The 25,617-nt window shown below is 36.6% G+C and overlaps 1 protein-coding gene across 1 annotated transcript; it reads right to left on the minus strand.

The window, feature by feature from the left end:
• SLC6A15 (solute carrier family 6 member 15) lies at positions 1–25,336 on the minus strand. Its single transcript, XM_070946797.1, has 11 exons — positions 25,048–25,336; positions 22,246–22,403; positions 18,307–18,433; positions 14,227–14,408; positions 10,721–10,831; positions 7,418–7,659; positions 7,121–7,310; positions 5,660–5,852; positions 2,372–2,531; positions 947–1,109; positions 1–372 (listed from the first exon to the last, which is right to left on the minus strand). The coding sequence occupies exons 1-11, from the start codon at positions 25,334–25,336 to the stop codon at positions 1–3; spliced, it is 2,187 nt and encodes a 728-aa protein (XP_070802898.1).
• Positions 25,337–25,617: the final 281 nt, after the last annotated feature.

The raw sequence follows: 25,617 nt of genomic DNA on the forward strand, positions 1-25,617 counted from the left end.
CTACAAATCAGACTCTGGCATATCTGACATGTTTGCCATTATGTAGCCAATACCATAACGACCGTTGGGGGCGGTGTCCACTGCTGGAGAGCCAGACTGTTTTCGGTAAATGTTTTTGCCAAAGGTTGGAAAAGGCCCCTCACTTGGACTCTTTCCATGGATCAGGCTGGTATCATCTCCCTCGAGATTCACTGGTTCCTTGATAATGTGCCCTCTTTTATAGGAAACAGCTGCCAAACTACCTGAAGTGTCATCAATAAGGTTGCAGCGGCGAATCAAGTAGACAACAGGGACCGGGAGCATTGCCAGAGCAATTAGAGAGATGCAAACAATCAGGCCCCATGTTGGGTAGTTCTGTAACTCCTTGCTTGCCTGCATGGTCCAAGAGAAGTATCATTAGCACATGTTTCTATGATAAGCCAACACTTAACACTGCCACCTAGACCCCTCACACGCATAATTTACAGTAGGTTTCACTATGCAGTCTGGTTCCTAATAGGCTATGGACTGGGGACCCCTGCACTACAGCATCTCTGCCCCATCCAATTTATTTTGCTAAGAGATTTATTAAGAGAATTATCATCATTGCCATCATCATCATCAACATCATCTTCATCATCTACAACTCATACCCTCCCCTCCTGCCCAGAGGACAATCTTAAGGACTTTTAGGTCACAGTGCTAATTCTCAGTGAGGAAACATGCGTTCTCAAAGTCTGATGGGTATTATAAGTTGTTCAATATGCCCTTTTGAGACATACATTGTAACTTTAAATTGCTTCTTATCTATATGCTTATAACATATACTCATATATATCTATAATATACATTATTAATGCTCCATGTTCTCTCTCTCCCTCTCCTCTCTCCCCCCTCTTCTCTCTCTCTCCCCTCTCTCTTCTCTCTCCCTCCCCCCCTCTCTCTCTCTCTTATAGGCATCACTCACCTTCTCTTCAATCCATGCACTGTAACTAGGGGGGCTTAATACCATCTGGATAATACTTGCTACCAGCAAAGATAATAAAACAATAGGGGAAATATATTTCCATGTATAATAATAGAATTGATTTGGTGAAAAGCCAAGCATATCTTTTAAATCTTCCATAAATCTGGAAAAAAGGAGAAATGTTATTAATTCAAAAGCTATCGTAGTCTTTCCCAAAATTCTAGTTCCCAATGAATAGCCACATGGAATTCTGAGGTTGTCATCCCAACATATATGAAGGGCTAAACATATGAATTAAAGCAAAACATTCTAGTTAATTTAAAAATTAAAAATATTAACAATGAGATACACCTTTCCCATGAAATATACAGTGTATGTATGAATTATAAATATTATGGATAATAATTTCAAAAATACAGTGTTACCTTCAGAAATATACTTATCTAAGTGTTCTTTATGATGCCTAGCATGAGACATAGGAAAGTATGTCACTGTATCTCATAATTATATATCTATCAACTTCAGCACAAATGTTTGTCACCTATTATAGTACTTCCCTGAAGGAAGCTTTAAATATCCAGAAACCAAGCACTAACCATATTTGAATGGAATGTAACCTCTATGCAAACTTGTTCAATAAATAACCCTTTCTGACAATCATGAAGGATAACAAGGTCAACAAATGCAGTATATACCGTATCTAGTACAGTCTCTATAACATTATCTTAAAGAATAATGTACCAAAGACCAGGAGAAGATAAAAATGAACTTCCATTATCAAGAACTACCCACGACCAGCTCAACCTTTCTCCAAATTGTATTCTGAATTGTAACACAATTCCATGAAAGATTAATGAAAACCAGTTGGTCAGAGTCTAATATTTTTAGCTTTCAAAATAAGAAACATAAAAGAGTTCTGTGTGAAGTAGGCAAGGGTGTGGGTGTAGTAAGACGGTCTCCATTCCTTAGGTTGACAGTTTGTTTTCTGCTTTTTGCATGCTATTTCTCCCATTATCTTTTTTACATTACAAAATGTTTCCGGACTAAACAGCTACAAGACAACTTATGGTAAGTATTACTAATTTAATAAGGACTCTCTTTATTATACTTGAGAAATTCATGTCAATTAGTGATGTGTATCTCCAATATAAGTTGTGCTAGAACTAAGTAATATATTAGAGGGACAACTGTATACAATTTTTGTTTCAATAAATCTATGTATTTTCGTATTCCAAACAGTTGATTCCTATGGTATTTGTGCCTACCAGAGACAATGATCCTTAGAGGGAAGAAAATGTGTTCTTTATTCTCTCATTTTCCCTGCCACTTTCCTATACAGCAGGACAACCTTTTAGAACAACAAAATTGCAACCTTCAGAATTATTAGCAGAGTTGCATATTAAAGAATGTAGTATGTGCACTTACTTGTCTATTCCATAAACGTAACTCATTGCAATATTCTCCAAACTGACCACAATAAGTAGAGGCAGTGTAGCAGAATAGTCATCAAACATTGTTACAAAGTAATTACCGGACCGCTGCACAAATATGAGACCAATGCAGAATGCTAGAAGACAGCAAGTGACTAAAAGAAAACAGAAAGAAAGAAAGAAGAGTAGAGGTTGTATATCCATTAATCCAGTGGTGGGATTCAAATTTTTTACTACCGGTTCTGTGCGTGTGGTATGGTGGGTGTGGCATGCCATGGCTTGGTGGGCATGGCAGGGGAAGGATACTGTAAAATCTCCATTCCCACCCCATTCCAGGGAAAGGTTACTGCAAAATCCCCATTTCCTCCCGATCAGCTGGGACTCAGAAGGCAGAGAATAGATGGGGACAGGGCCAGTCAAAGGTGGTATTTACCGGTTCTCCAAACTACTCAAAATTTCTGCTACTGGTTCTCCGGAACTGGTCAGAACCTGCTGAATACCACCTCTGCAATAATCCCTTTGGTGTTATTACCATTGTTTCTGAGATGAAACTACATCTTGGCTACTTTTCTTTTTTCCTTTTCTTTCGTTTATCCTTTACTCTTCATCTTGAAATATGTGGTAAAACTAGGAATGACTCTTTTCCTACCTAGTTAGTTACAAACTTCCAGTGTTAGAAATTAAAAAGGACTGAGAAGATTCTATTATTATATAGAATATTTGGAGAGTGACTTCATACTTTCCAGATAGAAGTCTTACAAGATTTAATCCTTGGCATGGGCAGGTAGGGCCAGAAAAAAATTCTGGTCAAACCCTGGGCAATTGCTGCAAGTCAGAATCAGCAATACAGGGCTAGGCAGACCAGTGATTTGATTTAGTATAAGATAGTTTCTTACATTCCTATGAATATGATATATTGGAAAAGGAATACATATGTTTGGTTTAAACCAAATTTCAACCGATATAATTATATTGGTTTAAATTGAAATATGAATCAATCTTTTCTTTAATCATACTTCTTCAAATGTTTTGATGTAATTCTCCAATTCCTACATTAGTGGAAATTGTTTTCATTACTGTATTGTGTTAGGGAAGTAGCCTGTCATAGAACATGTATTAAGCAAAAAGACCTCCAAATAATTTACAGAAGTATACACCAAATATGAAACAAATTTAATCCGAATGTAAAAGAAATATGCAAAGGGATATGGAAAGATGAAAAAATTAAATCTGGCAAACATGAGAAGCTGAACGGCACAGAATAGACTGTCTCTCTTTGTGATATCTTTCCTGACTCTAATTTACACTTTCATGCCATTCCAATGGGAACAGCTCTGCAGTTTCCAACATTCAGGAGACGGTCTTTTGAAAACATTCCCAAGTTATGTAAAAAAACCCATTAGAAATTGTTATTAGCCTCTACCTTGATATTTAAAAAGACTGTAAATATGCACTTCTTTTTGCAGATTTTAACTATCAAGTGATTTTTGGAATCATTTTATTGTTAATTGGTTAATCTATGTTGAGTTTTTAATATAGGCAGTTCTCAATTTACAACAATTCATTTAGTGACTGTTCGAAGTTACAATAGCACTGAAAAAAATTATTTATGACCATTTGGCCCATACAACTATTGCAGCATCCCCATGTTCAGGTGATCAAAATTCAGACACTGGGCAACTGACTCATATTTATGATGGTTGTACTGTCCCAGGGTCATGTGGTCACTTTTGCAACCTTCTGACAAGCAAAGTCAATGGAGAAGCCAGATTCACTTAACAACCGTATTATAACTTAACAACTGCAATGATTCATTTAACCACTGTGGCAAGAAAGGTGGTAAAAGGGGGCAAAAATCACTTAATAACTGTCTTGGTTAGAAGCAGAAACTTGGAGCTCAATTGTGGTCAAAAATGTATTTATTTTTAAACTTTGTTATCTGTTTTGAGTGTTTATCTCAGTAGAAACACAGAGAGAAAACAATAAAATAACAATAATATAATTTAAGAACTATTATACCTAAAAACATCTTTGGCATGATAGGATAATATCTAGAATTATCTTTATTGAAAATAATACTTATGAACTCCATAAGTATTCTTAGAATATATAACTATGAGTCATCGTAGGGGCTATGTTTACTTGCTCAGAAAAAAGGGATTTTTTTCTGTTGCTATCAGTGATGAGAGTTATATTTTAATTAAGAAATTTCCTAGAGCACCAGTTTTTTAAGAGTACTTATAACAATATCACAAATGTACCTATCCACCAAAAAGGATACCTAAATTTGTCCTAAATACTTGGAAAAACTGGTTCTAATATTTAAAATTTCAATGGAAGAGTACTAATGTTAAAAAAAGAGAAATTTGCATAAGATGTGTGAAGCAAAAAAAGACAAAGTTCTGGTTTAAAGGAAAGATCATAGGATTGTGTGATAAGCTATCTTCAAAAATTGGGTTCATAGTATCCTATAGGAAACTCCTTTATCCCGAAAAGAGTCGGTGTCACTTTAAAAGTTTCAGTTCAGCTCACAAAGTCAGTTGGGTGACTTGAGTCATTCTCTCTCAGCCCTAAGAAGAAGACAATGGCAAACACCTTCTGAAAAACATTGTAGAGGAAACTTTATGGACTTTTCTAGGCAGTCACCAGGAGTGAGCCCTTACTCAAAAGCGTGTTCATAGGCACATACAAAGAAACATTGATTTTACACTAGTTCCAGAGCACCTCTTCATGGCCAGCTCTGGTAACAATCAAGCAAGTCTAAATATTCAGAACAAAGATTAATAGAACCTAAAAAGTATGTTAAATAATTCCCATTTGAATAATTTGGCTCTCTGAATTTTCCCTTTTGTCTTCAAACAGCTGTTCCATATATGAGATAAACTATTCCATCCTCATAAGAAGTGTACTGTTCCGACCTTGCTAGTAGGGTCAGAAAAGTGTACAAGCACTTCCTTTGAAACCAGAACAGTACCTATTGAAAATGTTGAACTTGAAATGTTTTGCACACCTCTAATAAAATCCATGTGGTCTTCTGTTGACAGAATCACATCTATTATCAAAGGGAGGCAACTCTATCTCTGCCCTGCAGTAACTGGCACATGCTCCTAATCTGCTCTGAACAGTCCTGCGATAGGAGGGATTTCAAAGAAGAATAAAAGCACATTTTTCTACTGGTAAAAAGCATTCCATTTGTATAAAAACAGATTAGGAGGCTGTTTTGTAGAGGCCATTTTCTTGTAGATAACATCAAATATAAAGAAAGAAATGTATGCCAACTCACCAGTCAGAATTTCTTTTCTCACTTTGAAGGTATCAACTATAGGTGTAGTGATCCCTTCAATTGTTCCAAACATACTGCCAAGCCCTAGATTTACCAGCATCAGGAAAAACATCACTGACCAGAAAGGAGAAGCAGGGAAGTGTGTCATGGCTTCTGTGAAGGCAATGAAAGCTAAACCAGTTCCCTGAACAGCCTGTCAAGAAGAAATCTCAGTGATTAAAATTGGTCAAGAGGAAGTTTGAAAAGAAAGTAGAGACACTGTATGGTGAGCAAACACACTTAGTAAAGAGAACCAGGGATGGATGCTATTGCTTAGAGCAGTTATGACAGCTAAACTGAGTCAGATGATTGTCTGATCATTGTTTTATTCCAAGAGTTTTCTTTGTTCATTAATGCCATAAACCTGATATTTCCCACTTGCGCTGGCAGAGGAAGCATGCTGCGGGTCCTGTTTACCCAATTATTTTGGTTGGTGGGATCCAGGAGGAGGACCTTCTCTGCTGTTGCTCTGGCTTTCTGGAACCAATGTGAGGTTGGTCCCAACCCTCCTTTCATAAGGACCTAAAGACGTGACTCTGCCAATTGGCTTGGCACTCCAATGGGGAACAGCACAGTGGAGGTGGTTGATCAAGTCACCACAGATCCCACCACCACCTCATTCCACCCCCAGCCTCCCCACATTCCTTAGTTTAATGTTTGATTTTATGTTTTAATGTATATGAAAAGATATGTATTTATGACTGTAAGCTGCCCAGAGTTACCCTGTGATAAGATGGGTGCCAATAAGTTTTAGTAAAAAATAAACAAACAAACAAACAAACAAACAAACAAATAAATATAAGCTGCTAGTGGCTTACTGCATTGAAAAATTAATATACCACTATGCATTCCTTGACATCAGCAATAAACTGTTCCAGTTATGAAACTTATAGGGATGGGAATGGATAAAACATAGACAAGGAAACTTGAAGCAAAGTTCTGATTTAGTACATTCCTTGGAAGTGAACGGGACACGGTGGCTCAGTGGCTTAAGACGCTGAGCTTGTCGATCGAAAGGTTGGCAGTTCAGTGGTTCGAATCCCTAGTGCCGCATAACGGGTGAGCTCCCGTTACTTGTCCCAGCTTCTGCAAACCTAGCAGTTCGAAAGCACTTAAAAAATGCAAGTAGAAAAATAGGGACCACCTTTGGTGGGAAGGTAACAGCGTTCCGTGCGCCTTTGGCATTTAGTCATGCAGGGCATATGACCACAGAGACGTCTTCGGACAGCCTTGGCTCTTCGGCTTTGAAACAGAGATGAGCACTGCCCCCTAGAGTCAGGAACGACTAGCACATATGTGCGAGGGGAACCTTTACCTTTACCTTGGAAGTGAAAACTAAAGCTATTCTCAAAGGGCTAGAGGTTTTTTAAAACAACTGGTCATTTGTAAACTTTGTGTCATGGATTGAATTATCACTCTAACCTTATTAAGTTCATCTTCAATTTGACATGGTTTCAAACCCAGAGGAAATTCTTCTTCTTTAACTTTCTGAATGATATCATAAACCAGATTATAATCCTCTGCTGTAATACTTGATAAATTAATATGATGAGGTATGATAGCCTTGCTGAGATTTCCACTATTCAGAAGGCTGATAATTTGTTGAGAATTTCTACAAAACAAACACAAAAATGCAAAGGCACACAATCACCCAAAAGAATAAGGATGGAAATTCCCAAGTGAAATATTCTATAAAAATTGATAAATAAATATTCATACTGCACAATGCATTTCTCATTTATGATGTTTGCTTTGAAGCCCAGAACAGCAAACACCACTAAAGTTGCCAGCCCAGAAGTGAAAAAATTGATGAAGGACACCAGAACAGCATCGAAATGGCAGTTGTTGTCTCTCTTGTTGTAGCTTGAAAAGGCAATGACTCCACCAAATCCAAGTCCTAAGGCAAAGAACACCTGAGTAGCAGCTTCTCTCCACACCTTAGGCTCCAGCATTATTTCAAGCTGTTTGAAATCAGATACAATATAAGTCAACTACAAAATGCAGCATTTCTATTAAGCAGAGAGGCAACAAATAATCAGGAAACATTCTAAATATCACTTTCTAGGGGTAACATACCCAGCTCAGCCCAATTTAATAATGGTCACTAGATCAGTATTTGTCAACCTCAGCAGTTTTAAAGACAAGTGAACTTCAACTCCCAGAATTCCTCAGCCAGTAAGAGGTATTCTGGGAGTTGAAGTCCACACATCTTAAAGATGTTAAGTTTGACAAACAAACACTGCACTAGATAATCAAGAGTATATTTTGTCCTCTATTTGTTTTGAAAAATAGCTAAAACATATTCCAAATGTTACATAAAACTAACATTAATTTTTTGGCTGTTTTTCATTTACATATGAAAAAATTCCAATAATACTGTCAATATTGTTCTTACGGATAACTGGAATTTGCCCAGAGAAATTTTGGCATGTCATAAATAACAAAGAACAACCATCCAGCAGAACTAAACTAAGAGGCTGATTTGAATTCTATATTATTAATAGCTGCTTAATCTCCAAATCAAAATCACAGTACAGTTATGATTCCTATATAAAGAAAAAAATCTTTTTCAGGATTTTGAAAAAAAATGTGCTTTTAATATTTGAAAGATTTATTCAACAATATGTGTAACATTTCTTGAAAGACCAAGATTTGAGGAATGTTTAAAATTATTTTTCATTTTTATATCAATTATAGAAAGTACATAGCTTGAACAGATCTTGAATGGAAATGGAAATTTTACTTTGTGAAAACAGAACAAGTCATTAGCTAAAGCTAAAGACGTACTTATGGCCACATATCTGTGCCTGTCTAATCTGATGAACATGTTATAAGTTCAATGGTGTTTATTTCACTGAAAGAGGATTTAAGATCACAGTTTATGTAATTTGATGCATGCCAAATGTCAGTAGTATTATCTAGCAAACAGAAATTTTAAAGTAGCCAATTATTTCAATATTCTTTTTGAACATAATGCACTCTTATAATGAAAGCAAATCCAAATATTTTTCCAAGCTGATAGAATGATTGTTTTCTAAAAGTGTGCATTTCAATAATAGGAAATGTTTCTATCTAAATACTTCTATTGAGATTTATCACGTATGAACAAATCTTCCCAAGTTGACATACCACAGTTGGATCATTAGATGGCACTATACACACAATTTTTATTCTCACTTTCCATTGCTTTTGATGCTGTTTTCAGTCACATAATCTTACCCTAGGAAAGTTCTTGGTGGTTTTATTTTCCCCTTCAACATGTCAGTAATCACATTTCTCTGAGTTTTTTACTTCAAATATTGCTACATCTCATTATTTGATGAAAAATGAATTTATGGACTTAAGGATGCAACTATATGTTCACTTCCTTAGAAGTTAAAAACATTGCAAACTATGACAATTACTTCAAATAAGATGGATGATTAACAGGTGTATCAGTGAAAAAGCATAAATTTTGCCACAGAATTGTAGGTAGAATTATGATGATCTTTGACCAGAATAAAGATTTGATTTAACTCGAGTAGGTAGAATTGGCAAAGACCTGAAATCCAAGAAACTGGCTGCTTATCAATGAGACAATATTGAGCTAAGACTGGCTCAGAATTTACTTTTATAGAAGCATTTTATATACTGAAAATACTGGGATGATGGCTCAGTTCATTGCAACCATTATAAATTATTAGACATGACAATGAACTGTGAGTTTATAACAGAACAGTTTTCTTAGACTTGATATAGCTCTGTTAAATGAAGCATCTTATTTAAGCTGAACTTATAAATACATGGAGATAGCCATAATGATTCAAAATATTCAATTTATTGTAATTGAAACAAAAAATTGCCACGCTGGCCCCTCCTATATTACAAATGTCACCTATTCCAGCACTCCAGAAAACAAGCAGTGATGGCTTTATTGTACACCTCGGATTTAGTAAAAGAAATTATGTCCTGTCCCAAAGATGCTTTTTCAAGCTTCTGAAGAAGCTTCTTGGATGAGAAGCGAAAGGTCTTCAAAGAAAAACCAGAAAGTCCAGTTGCCTCTTGAAAAAACACTTTTAGGACAGAACACAATTTGTTTCACTAAATCAGAGGTGTACAATATTCTGCTACGTGTTAGTGCTCAAGATAGATTTGGAATTGTCTTGTACAAATCTGATGTATACTTTGCAACACGTTAATCACTTTTCAACTGTGTACTAAGATAATTTAGATTGCATAATAGCTGCAGCTGTGAAGGTCTTCAAAGGGGCATTTTGCTTTGATCAAAATTTGATTGAAGTGCCCATTTGAAGTGGCACAACAGAATGAAAAAGCATTTTCTTTTAAATGTTGGGTTATTGTGGCTATGCTATTTGGAGCTTTACAATACAAGTTGATTCCTGGTTTGGGCAGAGTTAGTTAATTGTTCAAGTTGCGGCATCACTTTGAATCAGATTACTGTAGCCTTGAAGAAATTCCCAAAGTGGAGTTGAGCCACTCCTCACAGCTTTATTAAATATCTCTAAAATTTCACTCCTTAATCCCATGAAGGAGAGCAGGGGCATACTGGTGAGGACTATCCCCTTCCCCACATTTGGATCAATCCATGCATTAGAATACAACTGAAAAGGGAATCAGAGGAGGGTGTACGCATGTCAAGGATTTCTTTATCTAATTTTGAAACTTACATTATAAGAGTAACATAAATTTGTTATCCTCCTGTTGCAGACTAAGTTATCTTCTTTTCTTTCATCAAGCACGCCAATACAATGTTTTGGGTCTCTTTCTTACTGCTGTAAACTCAAACCACTGAAAGTGAGTATGAATCAAGAATCAAGGACAATACCAATTAGATGGAAAATTCCTAATCCTCTGAGAGTGATGATGTAGTTTAAAAATACAAAAATAATGACCTTTTATATTTGAGCTAGAACTATCTTCCACAGCACATGTATCTCAAATCAGTAGACTTCTACCTCATTAGGAGTTTATTGAAGCTGTTGAGGCAAATAGTAAGTGGGATCAGAAGCAATCAAGCATTACCTTTGGAGTAAACATATGACGAATCCCATCCAGTGAACCATTTAAAAGCAGCCCTCTGATTAGAAAGCACAGAAGTACCACATAAGGGAAAAGAGAGCTAAAGTACATTATCTGAAAGATATTAAAAGCAAAGCATTTTAAAATTTTAAAAACAAAACAAAATTTCTCAATCATCCTGCCCTGACTGACAATAGCAATGGAACTAGTCAGAAATGTAGGTTTTTAGTGAACATTCTCAACAGTCAATTCTGTGTTGTCTTAAGATAATGAATTCTCCAAACAGGCACGCTCCAAATGCGTTGGACTTCAACTGCCCTAATCCCCAACCAGTAGAGCCTTTATTGGAGAGGGCTGGCAGTAAAAGTCAAACTCTATTAGAAGGCACCAGGTTGGAAAAGGCCTGCTTAAGAGGTCTGTAAAATAACCAACAAAGGTTATTGCTCCTTTATTGAAATAAATGTTTCATTGAAATCAGACATTATTTTATTCTGAAATAAATGAGAACAGAGCAGAAAAACATGCATCATCACCAAGAGAGACCATAATGATCATATCATGTCTCTATAGCAGGTCTGTCAAACTCCTGGGCCGCAGGCTGGATGCGTCACACACTAGCTATGCCCACGCCCGGTTTAGCGAAGGGGAAAAAAGTCCCGATACATCACATGACACAGCCGTGAAGATATGAGTTTGACACCCCTGCTCTATAGAGAAGACTAGTGGATATATAGGATTCATTGTTATGTTTGGTACTTTCTGAAGCCCAAGTACCACTGACTCACTGATTAAAAAAAGAAAGGTCCCCCACTCCGTATTCATTTAGGACATCAGTGTACCTGTAAACCATAATTTAAATTGTTATCAGGAGTATGTTTCTTGCCCATCTCTCTACTGTATCAGCGCCTACATGGGCTAAATGAACTATCATCTTGCTCAATGACAGAGACTGCAAAGGTAGGCCAAAACTAATTTTGATTTTATTTTTATGTTTAAAAGTAATTAAATATAGTTACCATTCAATCAATATTTAGTCAAATTCATGCACAGGTGAATCTCCTGCCATGCTAAAATCATATAAAAGCTATTTAGTAACACCTTCTGGAGGTTTCTGGGACGACCTTTTCCTCTTTACCTTTCTTGTGGGTTTCTGGATATTAGATAATTGGAATATGATATTACCAGAGATAACATAAGACAGATAAAGAAATTTGTTTCTGAAAAAGAAAGAAGTTCTACATTTATAGACTGACAAACAGAAGCCTCTGGTTTAAATCTAATAATTTGCTCAGAAATGATGTTTTCCATTAGAAAAAGGCAACCCACTGGAGAGGAGGAAAACTGAAAGCATATTTGTCTCAGAATGCTCTCTGGAAGTCTTTTTAGATTTTGCCAGGCCACTTTCTTCCAAGGAAACCATCTTTCTTTCTTTCTTTCTTTCTTTCTTTCTTTCTTTCTTTCTTTCTTTCTTTCTTTCTTTCTTTCTTTCTTTCTTTCTTCCTTCCTTCCTTCCTTCCTTCCTTCCTTCCTTCCTTTCTCTACCCATCTCTCCCCCCCCTCTCTTTTTCTGGTTTAACAATTGTTATGATTTTAAATGGTACCACTCCATTTCAACTGATGAACAATATAGTTTTAATTTGATGGCCAAGTTATTATGTTTCAGGAAAATATTCTATGAATTTTTAAACATAGGTCTGGGAATGGCAACTATGCTCTGAACAGTGGGTAATAAATTATTAATATAAAAGATAAAGCTCAGTTCTTGATGATTTTATGATCTCATCTATAGAATTTTCCTGGAATAATATAGAGGTGGTTGGCCATTGCCTTTTTTTGAAATGTTTTCTTAACCTCCCAGTCTAGTCTACAATCCAATGGTCTCCACTTCAAGTCCAAATCCACTTAAATTTCTGATGTCAGCCAAAGTTTTTTTGACAGCTACTACTGTTATAGCTGAGAAAAAAATAAATGAAAGCCATTATGAATAAGCTAATTTAGGAGTGATTGCACTGAATGACAACCCACCTTTGAAACAAAGCATCTAAAGCAGAGGTGGGGAACTATGACTTGTGGACTTCAACTCCCAGAATTCCTGAATCAGCCATGCTAGCTCAGGAATTCTGGGAGTTGAAATCCACAGGTCATAAAAGGGAAATAGTTCCCCACCCCTGATCTAAAGTATAATTTTCTTAATAAGCGGTATTGCCAGACCACATTTCACTGCAATCAAGTTTTTTTGCTCACAGGAAAGACATTCATGAGAAGAATTCCCATATGCATTTAATTGCAGAAAAATAAAACAAGATATGAAACATATATGAAAATGTTTGTGCAATCGAAAGGATGTCAAATAAAAGGCTTAATTAACTACCTCCATATACTACAAATAATGTTTTCTTCCTCACTGTAGTAGAAATAAAAAATATGCAATCTGAATTTTAGACATATTATTGAACAGTCCAAATCAGTTGTGAATGGCTCAAAAGAAAAGAATAGAGCCCTGCTGGGTTAGAGGCTGGTCTCGTCTAACATTATGAGCCAAAAGTAGACACTTAATGGATCTGAGAGGTTTACAAAGAAGGATACAAGGGTGATTAAGTGCTTAGTGTCAGGAGGATCACTTAGTATGAAATTTATCTTCAGATGAAATTTATCATGTTTAGCTTGATTATTCATAAATTATGGCTGCATAAAATCAGGTGAAACTCTGAAGTCAACCAATTATACTTTCTGGATGTGCTACTGCCATGTTCATCCAGGAGAAGGTCTATATTGAGGATTCAATACCAACTTGATGGCACTATCATTTTTGCTCATCTTGATTATTTGCTTCCCCAACATGGTTAATTACATGATTAATTTTAATAATCCTATTTAGCTCTCTTTTCCACTCTATCTTCTTCAAATAAAGCCATATTATCATCTGTACTAGTTGGGGCTCCTATTCTGAGCCCCAACTGCTCTGTGGTCTTGTTTTACATTAGCTCCAATCTTCTTTCAGTGATGGAGAACTGTTCTGCTCTGTCTCACCTCTCACAATTTCCTTAAAAGATTGCACATCTGTTTGAGTGGTCTTTTTCTTGCTGTTGGAGTCTTCCATATGATTATATCATAAATGTTTGATACTTGAACTGACTGTTTCCCTATTTCTCAGACTTAGTCCAAATCAAATTAATAAAGCAAACTGTGCTCAAAAATAGAGCTAGTAACCCCACTCCGATAGGTTTTCTTTTCTTTTTTTTTAGTAAATGCTGAGATGTAATTATAAGTATTATTCATAGCAAATGAAAACAGATCAAGGTTCTCATGCCACAATAATCCTTTCTTTTATTTAAAGATGGTTTTTGTTTTTAGCAGACTATAATTTAAAAATTATTATACCAACATTTTTCTACTTGAAAGCATAAAGAAACATACACAAGCACACTCAATGAGTCATATCTTCCAGCAAACTTTGGCAAAATAGGCAAAGAGGTGTGGTGAATAAGAACGTAGGTGGCAATACTCACTTTGCCTGAAGATTGAATGCCTTTAATCATTGCCAGGCACACCATTACCCATGCAGCCAACAAACAGATGGTCATTTTCCAATTTAGACCTCCACTCTCAGATATAGAATTAGAAATATTGAGTGCTTCTCTGTACCAGTAATATGTTGTAGCTGAGCTTTTTTCACATTCGGGCTCCACAACTGAGGAGAGGAGAGGAGAGGAGGGGAGGGGAGGGGAGGGGAGGGGAGAGGAGAGGAGAGGAGAGGAGAGGAGAGGAGAGGAGAGGAGAGGAGAGGAGAGGAGAGGAGAGGAGAGGAGAGGAGAGGAGAGGATCAGAATGCAATTAGAAAATAATACAAAATTATTTGCAGTAGTCCAAAAGCCTTAAGGCAATTGCTGCAATCTGCTGTTCTGCCTTTTGGACCATATTTAGATATTTACATTTGAGAACTCAGAAAAATGAGCCAAACTGGCATGTTGTTCTAAACCTCTACAATGCCAATAATTAAAGTTAGTCCCATATTGTCTTGAAAACCAGTTCAAGACTTTTTAAATTAAGAAGTCAAACTCTTTCTTCCAATTTACCAGATGGTTTCATCTCCTATGCAAAAGGTGCTAATTTTCCTCCACTAGTTTTGTATTTTTTTATTTTGTTTCTAATTTCTGTTGATGATATTTTCAACTTCTAACTCTGACTGTCTCTGCTTCCTCATCTAGGAAGAAGAAAGCCCCTTCTTGGTGTCTTCTCTTGGATTTATTGAGAGGTTGGAAGCCAAGGAAGTTACAAACCATTAGAGGGATGGGTGTACAATAGAAGAAACAGTATCCATGCCCACTTCTTGATCATCTTTTAACCAGTAGTGGGTTTCAAAACCTGTTGCTACTGGTTCGCTTGTGGGTGCGCACACAATGCTTCTGAGCACGTGCAGAAGTATCCAGGCAGCTGGGCGGAGCCTCCTGCCATCGTCGCTACCAGTTTGCCCAATCCGGGGCGAACCGGTAGCAACCCACCACTGCTTTTAACTAAGGTAATTGACAAGAACCCTACATCTCATAATTACAAGAGCCCTACAGCTCATTTAGAACAATTGTTTTTCCCTTCACTTTAATGAGAACAGTGAAAGGGATTTTGAAGTATACTGCTATTTTAAATAGCAGCTGTGGAATAATCCAGATTCAAAGGGCAAAATAAGATTAAAAGAGCATTAAGTGCAAATGTAATACGAGTTGGAAATGCGTTAAATCAAACACTGCGGTGGTGGTGGAGTGTTTCCTAAATTGCATGGCAGTTACAAAGCCCACTGCTTAAAAATATTGTTTTAAAATATTCTAATATCTTAAAAGCTATCCATCGTATTGCAAGCCATGCAGTACTTTGGCTTTTGAAGGTTAATCTATACACAGTCCTCTTTTTAAATGAGTTCAAGACAGGCTTTGTGTACTATAATTTCATTATCTGTGTGTCAGTGGTGGGTTGCCCCAGGTTTGGACCGGTTTGCAAGAACCAGTAGTAAAACCAGCAGAAGGCCCTGCCCACTGCCCTGGATGTCGTCATTAGCGATCTCGCATGCATGTGCAGAAGCAAGGCGATCCCGTTGCGAACCGGTAGTAAAGGTAAGTAGAACCCACCCCTGCTGCGTGTGGAACCTCAAGCAGTTGAGGGGACTTTACTTTTTGTCCCCCGATTAGAATAGGAACAATGAAATCAAGATAGGTAGAACAGGATAAGGTGATCTCATTATATTTGGCCAGATACATAACAAACTAGAAGGATGGAATAAGATGTATTAAACTAAATCTCTTTTGTTTTTCCTTCAGAAATATCCAGCTTCAAAGGAATGTGAATGGATATACAAGAGGGAAAGTATACTATTTTAAAATAAGTCAACTTATGCCACACTTTTCATGAATTCTTTACTGTAAATTCTTAGTGGTAAATAAAAGTCTCTAAATTCTGTGAGATCTACTTGACTTTTTCTGCATTTTCTTTTTCTCCCTTTAAAAAAAAAAGAATTCTGGCAGGAAATTCCCTTTTAGAAAAAGACTGAATATAAGCCAAATAGTTGAATCTTTTTCCCCCTAAACCATATTTTATCTCAAATATGGAGTTTAAGGAAAGTCATTCATTCTAGAATAATATTTATGAGTATTTGTGTGATTCAAATACCAAGAAGCAATTTTAAAAAGTTACTTTAGAAGGTAAACTGCTGGAACATTTCAAAATTATGTATATGTTTCTATCAGGCAATTAAGATTTCTTTCTATTACTTGATCAACGTGATAAATAAAATTAAAAGATAGCCTGTATTTTACTGGATATTCCAAAAAGGTTATGGCCATCAATGATTACTTAAATTTTGCTGATTTATCAAGCACAGAATATAGCCTGATTGTTTACAGGCATTTCCTTTATTCTCTTGGGCTTTTTACTGTTTAAACTTTATGGAAATAGAATGAATGTAGAGTTCTTAGTGTGAAATTCAGCCTGAAAGTTATTTACAAACTGTGTCTATAAGCAAAGAAAATATTTGGCATGCAGCAAAAAATGGTTTCAGAACATGCATTTTCCACTGTCAAGGGAAGTGACATTAACATGAGAACATGTTTGTTAAAGCCAATTAATTCTAATGCTCTTCCATTAAATGAACCAGAGAACACTTCACATTTAAATTTAATTTTACATTTAAAAGTTACTTACTTCATTTGTTTCCAGTCAGAATATTTGGGGTTTGCAATGATTTCGATCTCAACTTTAAAACTGATCACACATTTTGGTGGACCTCTTTAGAAGATTCCCTTCTCTTTTTTTGCACTATGTGCATAATAAAAAAATTGGAATGTATGATAAATTTTGAGGTAATAGATTAATCTTCACCAACCAGATTTCCTCCAGTGTATTGCATTCACTGATAGGACAATATACTCAAGGGCAACAGATTGGGAAAGACTATTGTAAAAAGAATGGGAAGAAAATCTTGTTTTCAGAGTAATTTATTCTAAATGTCAAATCCATAATAGCACTCCTTTGATTAATATTCAAAATGGAACCTGATGATTTCCCCATTAACATTGTCCATTTTGGTGAATAGCAGCCACTCAATATGCCATGATTTGCTAATATGCTAACCAGGAAAGGGCAGCACAGTGGCTCATCTTGTTAAGATGCTCAGCTTGTAGGCTGGAGACCTGAGGGCAACATGACAGGGTGAAATCCCGTCCTCTCCCCAGCTGCCACCAACCTAGCAGTTCGAAAACATGCAAACGCGAGTAGATAAATAGGTATCATTTTGATGGGAAGGTAACAGCATTCCGTGACATTATGTGGGTCACATGATAGTGGAAATGTTTTCAGACAGGCTCCTGGGTCAATGGCCTAGAAATGCAAATGAACACTGTCCTTTATAGTCAGCAACAAACTAGCAGAGTAAAATCTGCAAGGACTTCTCCTTTAACCGGGAAAGAGTGGTCCAAAGTCACCAAATGGGAGTTGACTTCAAGTTGGGTCTCTCTGATCCTATTGAGCACATTAATTTAACATACTATATTATTATTATTATTATTATTATTATTATTATTATTATTATTATTATTATTATTATTATTATTATTTTATTTCTATACCGCCCTTCTCCTGCGGGACTCAGGGCGGTGTACAGCCAAGATAAAACATTGCATATAAAATTTAAAAACAATTTAAAAAACAATTACAATACTATATTTCAATATGTGATGGATGGCAAAGTTATTGAAGTTCTACAACATGCTGCAGTGCCTTCTCTAATCTGCCAGCTCATTACAAAGAGACATGTCTCATCTAACTGGCCTCTCCAGCTCTTAGTCATTCTTCCGATACTTAATGATGGGATACAGGATTTAATAAGAATAGTTTTATTATAAAACTAATAATGGTGATGGGAGAAATCAAATTTATTTAGCAATGCTACCCGATCAAAATATTGTGAACCAAATTACCTAGGCCTATTTATTTTTCATTTTGTTCTTTATTTAAAAAAAACATAACACTTACAAGGCTTCAGTAAAAAGTACATTATTTAAAAGAGAGAAAAAAGACAACACATTACTACATTTAATACTTACAGGTATGTGAAGAATTTTTCACCAAGGGACACTGGTCCCATGGTAATGGATGCTGAAAGGACTGAGAAAAGTAAAATAAACTCCATCCAATGATGACATTGTAATACAGGGCCACAAAAAAGCATACCTGTGAAAGAAGCAAAAATTTAAAAAACAGTTTTCATAAATGCACATTAGTTCTGTGCATGTTTCAGAAATGTTTCAGAAGCAATAGCACTTAGACTTATATACCGTTTCATAGTGCTTTTACAGCCCTCTCTAAGCGGTTTACAGAGTCAGCATATTGCCCCCAACAATCTGGGTCCTCATTTTACCCACCTCGGAAAGATGGAAGGCTGAGTCAACCTTGAGTCGGTGAGATGTGAACTGCCGAACTGCAGCTAGCAGTCAACTGAAGTAGCCTGAAGTACTGCACTCTAACCACTGTGCCACCTCGGCTCTGGTGCACAGCACTTTTATTAATAGAATAGAATTATTTATTGGCCAAGTGTGATTAAACACACAAGGAATTTGTTTCAGGTGCATAATCTCTCAATGTCCATACAGCAATAGTGATAAGCAACAAAGTTATAGTCATAAGAAGATAAGGAGATAGGTAACAGGGAAGGTGAGAATAATAGCAATAGCAATAGCACTTAGACTTATATATCACTTCATAGTGCTTTACAGCCCTCTCTAAGTGGTTTATAGAGTCGGCATATAGCCCCCAACAATCTGGGTCCATTATCTGGTACCATATAATAATGGTAATACTGCCTGTTTAGATAGTTTGACAGTGTTGTGAGAATTAATTGTTTAGCACAGTGATGGCATGGGGGAAAAAACTGTCCTTGTGTCTAGTTGTTCTGACATGCAGTGCCTTATAAAAAGCTAACATATCTGTGCTGTTCCTCCTACTGAAGAGACCCTTTCTGGATTGGCTGGTTTTGGCAATTACTGCGAAGTCTCCAAACTCCTCTTATTGTGATGTGCCACATGTCTTAGAAGATTATCTAGATCTCTTTCAGTCATTGTTTAGGACTGGACAAAGGAAAAGGACAGCCCTGTTTGGTTTATCTTTTTGGGACTTAATTGGCACCCCTCCTACTCCTGTTTTAGATTTATCAGCCTTGGATACCATTGCATATGGCATCTCTCTAGACTGCCTGAACTGACTGGGGATTAGAGTCATTGCTTTTCAATGGTTCCTTAATGATGCAATTTCAGTCAGTGGCAAGGCAGAAGAGATCAATTCAGTGGCCACTCTTTTAGTCCAGTCTCCACTGTTTTTTAGTATCTTTACAAAGCCACTGAGAAAGCTAGTCAGTTAGAGGATGAAGTATCATCAATATGTGGGTGAAATTCAACTGTGCATTGCCAACCCAGAGATTCCAGATATACCATTAAAGGGAGATTCCTTAAGACTGTTGATTTGGAGTGGAAGAGACAGATTACCGGTAAATGGCAACCCATGTAAAACAGAACTGATATTTGTTCCCTGTCGTCCCTGGGGTTTTTTCTTGACAGAGAAGCAGTATCTCTCAAAGAGCAATTCTACGGTTAGGAGTTCTCCTGGATGCAGGGTTACTGCTTAATAAGTAAGTGGAAGCTCTGGCTGTTGGGCACTTCCTCGGCTCTGGATGGTGCAGTAGTTACAGTCCTATCTGGAACAGAAAGATGTCACAACAGTGACCCATGTCCTTATCAATAGACTCATTAAGCTGGGAGAGTGGCTCCAACAGATCCCAGGAATGACATCAGAGCTTTCTCTAGAAGAGTGCAGTACTAAGAATAGCTAAGATTCTACACATGACCCTCAAACTTCTCAGCCCTCTGGTTAGGTTTTAATGTTAATTGAAATACAGGAGTGTTTTGAAGGTCTGTAAGTTGTTCTGAGTCAGACATGAATGGAGGGGCATATAAACCTAGCAAACACTTGGATTATTGCAATGCACTTTATGTGAACTATCTTTGATTCAGAATGCAGCAGCCTATTGGATGGATGGTACTCCTCACCATGAGCATATGGCCTGCATTGCAGCTCACAGACAAACACTAGCTGGTTTCTGGGTCAATTCAAAGTGCTGCTTTTGTTTTAATTTAAGTGCCCTTCAGGTCCAATTAGAATATTCTATCCAATATAACCTTCATAGGAAGAACTGCCAGTGATGCCCTTTTTTTCAGGTGAGGGGAGTGGGAGTTAAGGGCATTGCAGAATCAGTTTTCCTAGAACCTAGATCTGATTCCTGCATGGAAGCCTTCTGGAAATAGGTGGAGATTCTCAACCAGCCAGGTCATAACTGTCCCAAAGATGCTTTTTCAAAAAGCAACTGAAAACTAACTCTTGGCTGCTATCTAACATTTACAGTACCTGGATTTTTTTTGCAGTCTAACTATGGCAACCTTAATCCTTCTGTTATTCATCAACCTAACCCAATTTGTTTTCCAGGTTTCTGTTGTTTTTAGGGAATCTATTTTTAAGTTAATGCAGTGCTTCAATTAGGGGCACAAAAGCCTTGAAAAATTATGAGTTGGTTTGAAGAATAGTCAAGAATTGCAGTGTTTATGCCTAGCCCAAACTCTGAATCATTTTTGAGTTCCCCGAAAGTCTATTAGGTTTTTTTTCTTCCAGTACTGTACATCCTGTTCTGACAGAGCTGCAAATACTGAAATCTCATTGTATTGTTCCCAGATCGATTCATCTCTTCAGCTATGTTCTGTGACTCAGAACATAAAATTTCACCCTGCTTTGTGGCCCATTTAGTCTGGTTCAATTATCTCCTGAATTGATGAAGCAACAGGTCCAGTACAGATCAAGGACAAACAGATTTCTTCTCCCAAGGGTTGGCAGTCATGCCTCATGTATGTATATTTTTTGATTCCAGAAATTTCTCAGATCACTTCACCAAAACCTTTCAATAAAATGACAATTTTTTTGTGAACTTATTTTCTATTATTTGTTTTAAAGCAACTTTTGTCTGCAGTGTGCACATTTGTATATATGCTTGTGCATGTTATGTAATATATATTTATATATATGTAAAATGCACACACGTATATGTATCTCAGAGCCTATCAGACCCTAATAATTTTGATCCTTTGCATTCTGAGAATATCATTTTGTTAACCTGTCACTTCTGCGGCTTCTTGAGGACTCACATAAGAAACAGCGAACGGGAAACACTGCTGTTTCTTCTCCAGTGAGAAACAGCTAAAATGTGCCACCAGGTGACAAAACTTATACAGCATCTTTATCACTTGAGACAGTGAGATAGGCAGCATATAAATTTAATAAATAAATAAAAATTACAGGGCTAGTTCAGGATTAGTTCATCTTGTGATTTTTGAACACAAGACTCATCATTTGACAGCAGAACAACTTAAATGTAGTTAAAAGTGAATGACTCCCACCCTGTTTATTAGGAAAAGAAGGATTGTAGACTGTTTGTTTGTTTGTTTGTTTGTTTGTTTGTTTAATGTAGACATGCTGGTTCTTTCAGATTGTTCAGCAATATGGAGAAGATAGTACTCTGCATAAGGCATCACCATCTCTGCACTGCTAAAGCTTTGGAGAAGATATGGAAGAATAACGATTTTCTCTTACTTGATAGAAAGAAGTTAAGTTTTACATTTCAATATGTCCTGATTTTTATCTTAACTTTTATAAAATCATAGACATGTAAAGGAGCTACATTAGGCTATTCAGGCTACATTAGGCTACATTAGGCTATTCAGTCCAACTCCCTGATCTGTGTAGGAATCCAAGTTAAACTGTTCCATACAGATAGCAATAATCTAACTTCTGCTTGGACGCACCCAAAGAATGGATCTCATCATTTCTTTGAATAATTCAACAAAGTTAAAACTGATGCTATAAGTTGACATCTTAAAACAGCAAAAAAACTTGAACCTTCCATTCCGTATTAAGAGTTGGGAAGCCCGTATTCGGAAATCACTTACTATGCAACTTGCAAATCCAATTCCACCAAGCTTAGGACTGATGTAATTCCATACTCCAATGCTACCACGGCGGATTCTTTGACCCACTGAAAGCTCCAGGAAAAAAAGTGGTATTCCTATGATCAGCAGCAAGATTAAATAGGGCACAAGGTAGGCACCTGCCAAACAGAGGATGAATAATATTCATATACGGAACAATCTTTAGAACAAAGTCCAAGTGATATTATGACATTAAAGCACAGATGAACATATTTAATTGTTTCCAAAAAGAGCCTAATTTTGCTATGTTGTGGTTATCTTTAAGATCTTAAACAAAAATAATAACTCTCATCTGCCTAACCACCTGATATTCATTTTTGTAACATTTTTCTTCTTCAAAAGTACAAGAGATGAGCCGGCAGGGAAGAGATTTTTCTCCCTTCTTTTGCAGTATTTAGAGTAGGAAAGCTACCCGATTCCATCAGTTGCAAATACTGTGTCTTAAATGAAACCAATGTATGACTTATTTTATTTGGATATATTGCTTTAATATTCATCTGTAATTTGTTGCTTTGAATTTTTTTAGAGATAAAAATGTTTACATAGATATATAAATGAATATGTAGTTTTTGACAGTAATAGGTATAACATGCCATTCCTTCACCAATGGTTTGTAGCGTATGGAAAAAATGTTGTTGCCCCCAACTTGGCTTTAGGTTGATTGATGCAACCATAAATGAGAACGACCAAAACTTTTTAAGTTCAACTATCCAATAAACATATCATGAATAAGATATACAATTAGTACAATAATTCTTCCTATATAGTTTACATGCAGTGATTACGAGATAATTACATTGCACACCAAACAACCTATCAGTAAATATCTCTGCTAGCTTCAGTGTCAAACAATTCATTAATTACATGAAATCTAGTAACTGTGAAGAGCAGCAGGAAGCTATTGATCGTCTCTTTTGCAACTGTAGGAAAAATTGCCTGTAATTTGCAATGTGGATGTTTATTCTCAAAAAATGGTGAAATAAATCCCAACTAAAAAGATTCAGACATTTATTTGGGGGAGGGGAGAATACATAGTATTTTTTAAAAAAATTAAATTAAAATGTTTAAAAAACCTTATAACTGGAACTCTTAAAAATCTTATAAATTCCAATTTTCTCTTTTTCTCTTATTCTTGAGACTGATATAGGACTGGAGTAACCACAAATAGCTCTTTTTTTTAATCCATAAAGTGGTGGGTTTCTACCAGTTCACCCTGGTTCGGGTGAACCAGGTAGTGGCAGTGGCAGCAGGCTCCGCCCACTCATCACAGACGCTCTGCGCTTGCGCAGAAGGTTCTGCACATGTTGCAGAAGAGCCGCACATGAGCGAAGCGAGCGTGTGCGTGTGCTAACAGTTCTGAACCGATAGCGAAGGTAAGTGGAACACACTACTGATCCATACTAGTATAAACAATTCATGAAGTTAATTATGAATATATCTATGTCAGCAAGTAGTTTTTCTATCAAAAGGATTAATACTACAATTCTACATAAATACAGTGAAGTTAACTTTTGAGTAAACAGAATCATTATTTTTTAAAAAAGATGGATGTTACATCATGGCCCCATCTATAATGTTTTATATGACTTCTATCTCCCCCTTAAAACATATTAAAGGACAGGATGGCTATATAACATCTCTACAGATGCACGCACACGCACACACATACACACAATTCTTGTAATGGGCTCTTGTAATTTTCATGTGAGGGACCTTCAACAAATGTAACATGTAATCTTTTATTTTCACAGTATAAACTATGAAAGTCTCTGAATTACAATCAACTTTAGTGATTTTTAAAAAATGTAATTGTGAAAAATATAAACTTCAGGGATCAAACCAGGTAATGCTTTTCATACAACTATTTAACATGCAAACTTTTAAAAATAAAAATGCAAGCTACTGATATTGGATGGACCACTTATTATCAGTAGTTCAGCTGGAGAGCACATAAGAGAGTTCAACATTTTCCACTGCTGAGTTTCTGCTGAAAATTGCTCTTTTAAAATTATTCTTTGCATTGATAAGAAAACTCCTATTGGCACCAGTGGGGCATTTTCTCACCATATAGTATCAACTATAGAGGAGAGATTTTCCTTAGGTCTTTAGCAGAGGAAGACAATTTGCTTGCTCATCCTGAAGATGCTTTTTTTCAGGAGGCAACTGGACTTTCTGGTTTTTTTCTTTGAAGACGTTTCGCTTCTCATCTAAGAAGCTTCTTCAGCTCTGACTGAATGGTGGGGAATGGAAGGATTTATATTCCTTGCAGAGAACTGGTCATTTGCATTCTTTTAGAGAGTCGCTGAGGCCACTTGGAGGTTTGTCTGTGTCCTCAAGGTCACCTGAGTAGTGCAAATGTGTCTAGAGCCTTGTTGGCTGCAGAATGTTTTCTGCCCTGTGTCCCTTCCCTGTTGAAGACAGAGACAGGCTGTTGGGGATGAGTCTGTGTTGTCTGCATATCAAACTGAAGTGCAAAAGAAAAAACTTCAAAGAAAAAACAAGAAAGTCCAGTTGCCTCCTGGAAAAAGCAGCTTTGGGACAACCATGACCAGGATGACTGAGAATCTTCATAGACAATTTGCTTGCTCTGTCTTCAGAATTATCAATCTCACTCTCTATCAGCAGCTGCTTTTCAGATGTTTAAAAGGATCGCTTATTAGCAGTTTGAATACCTCAGTGCAGGAGTGAGATGAGAAGCTAACAGAGACCAATAATATTGAATTGCACATCAGCTACGTCCATGAGTACAACAGACAGACTTACCTCCACCGTTTTTTTGACACAGATATGGAAAACGCCACACATTTCCCAAGCCTACAGAAAATCCAACTTGGGCCAGAATATATTGAAGTTTGCTGTTCCAGGCTGGTCGCTCATCTTCTACATCAGATCCCTCTTCTACATCTACATCTTTGTCCTCAGGATCATTAACTGACAATTCACTTTTTTTAAAAGCATCCTCAACAGAATCTTCATTGGATAAGAGGTCCTTGACTGATTCGATGACATCATCATCTATCTCTCTTTTTACTACTTTGCTGTTCTTAGGCATTTGCAATAAAGAAATGGAAATTCCAGAGGAGATTTGGTTTAGACAAGCTGTCCAGCTTCAGTCCAAATAGAATTTCGCAAAGTCTAAACTTCTTGAAGAAACGGTCCACAGTGAGTCTTTTATGCAACTGGATCAAAATGTTTGTAATTGCTTCCTGCTTGTAATGGCTTGCTGTTAGCATAAATAGCTGCATGTAAGAGAGATAAAGAGAGAAAGACTGTTATTATATAACAGAAAATACAAACTGGCGAAGGGGGTATAGGGTTGGAGACTCAGGGTGG

This window comes from Pituophis catenifer, unplaced genomic scaffold (assembly GCF_029215685.1).
Source record: "Pituophis catenifer annectens isolate HBS135680 unplaced genomic scaffold, rPitCat1.0.hap2 SCAF_7, whole genome shotgun sequence".
NCBI lineage: Eukaryota > Metazoa > Chordata > Lepidosauria > Squamata > Colubridae > Pituophis > Pituophis catenifer.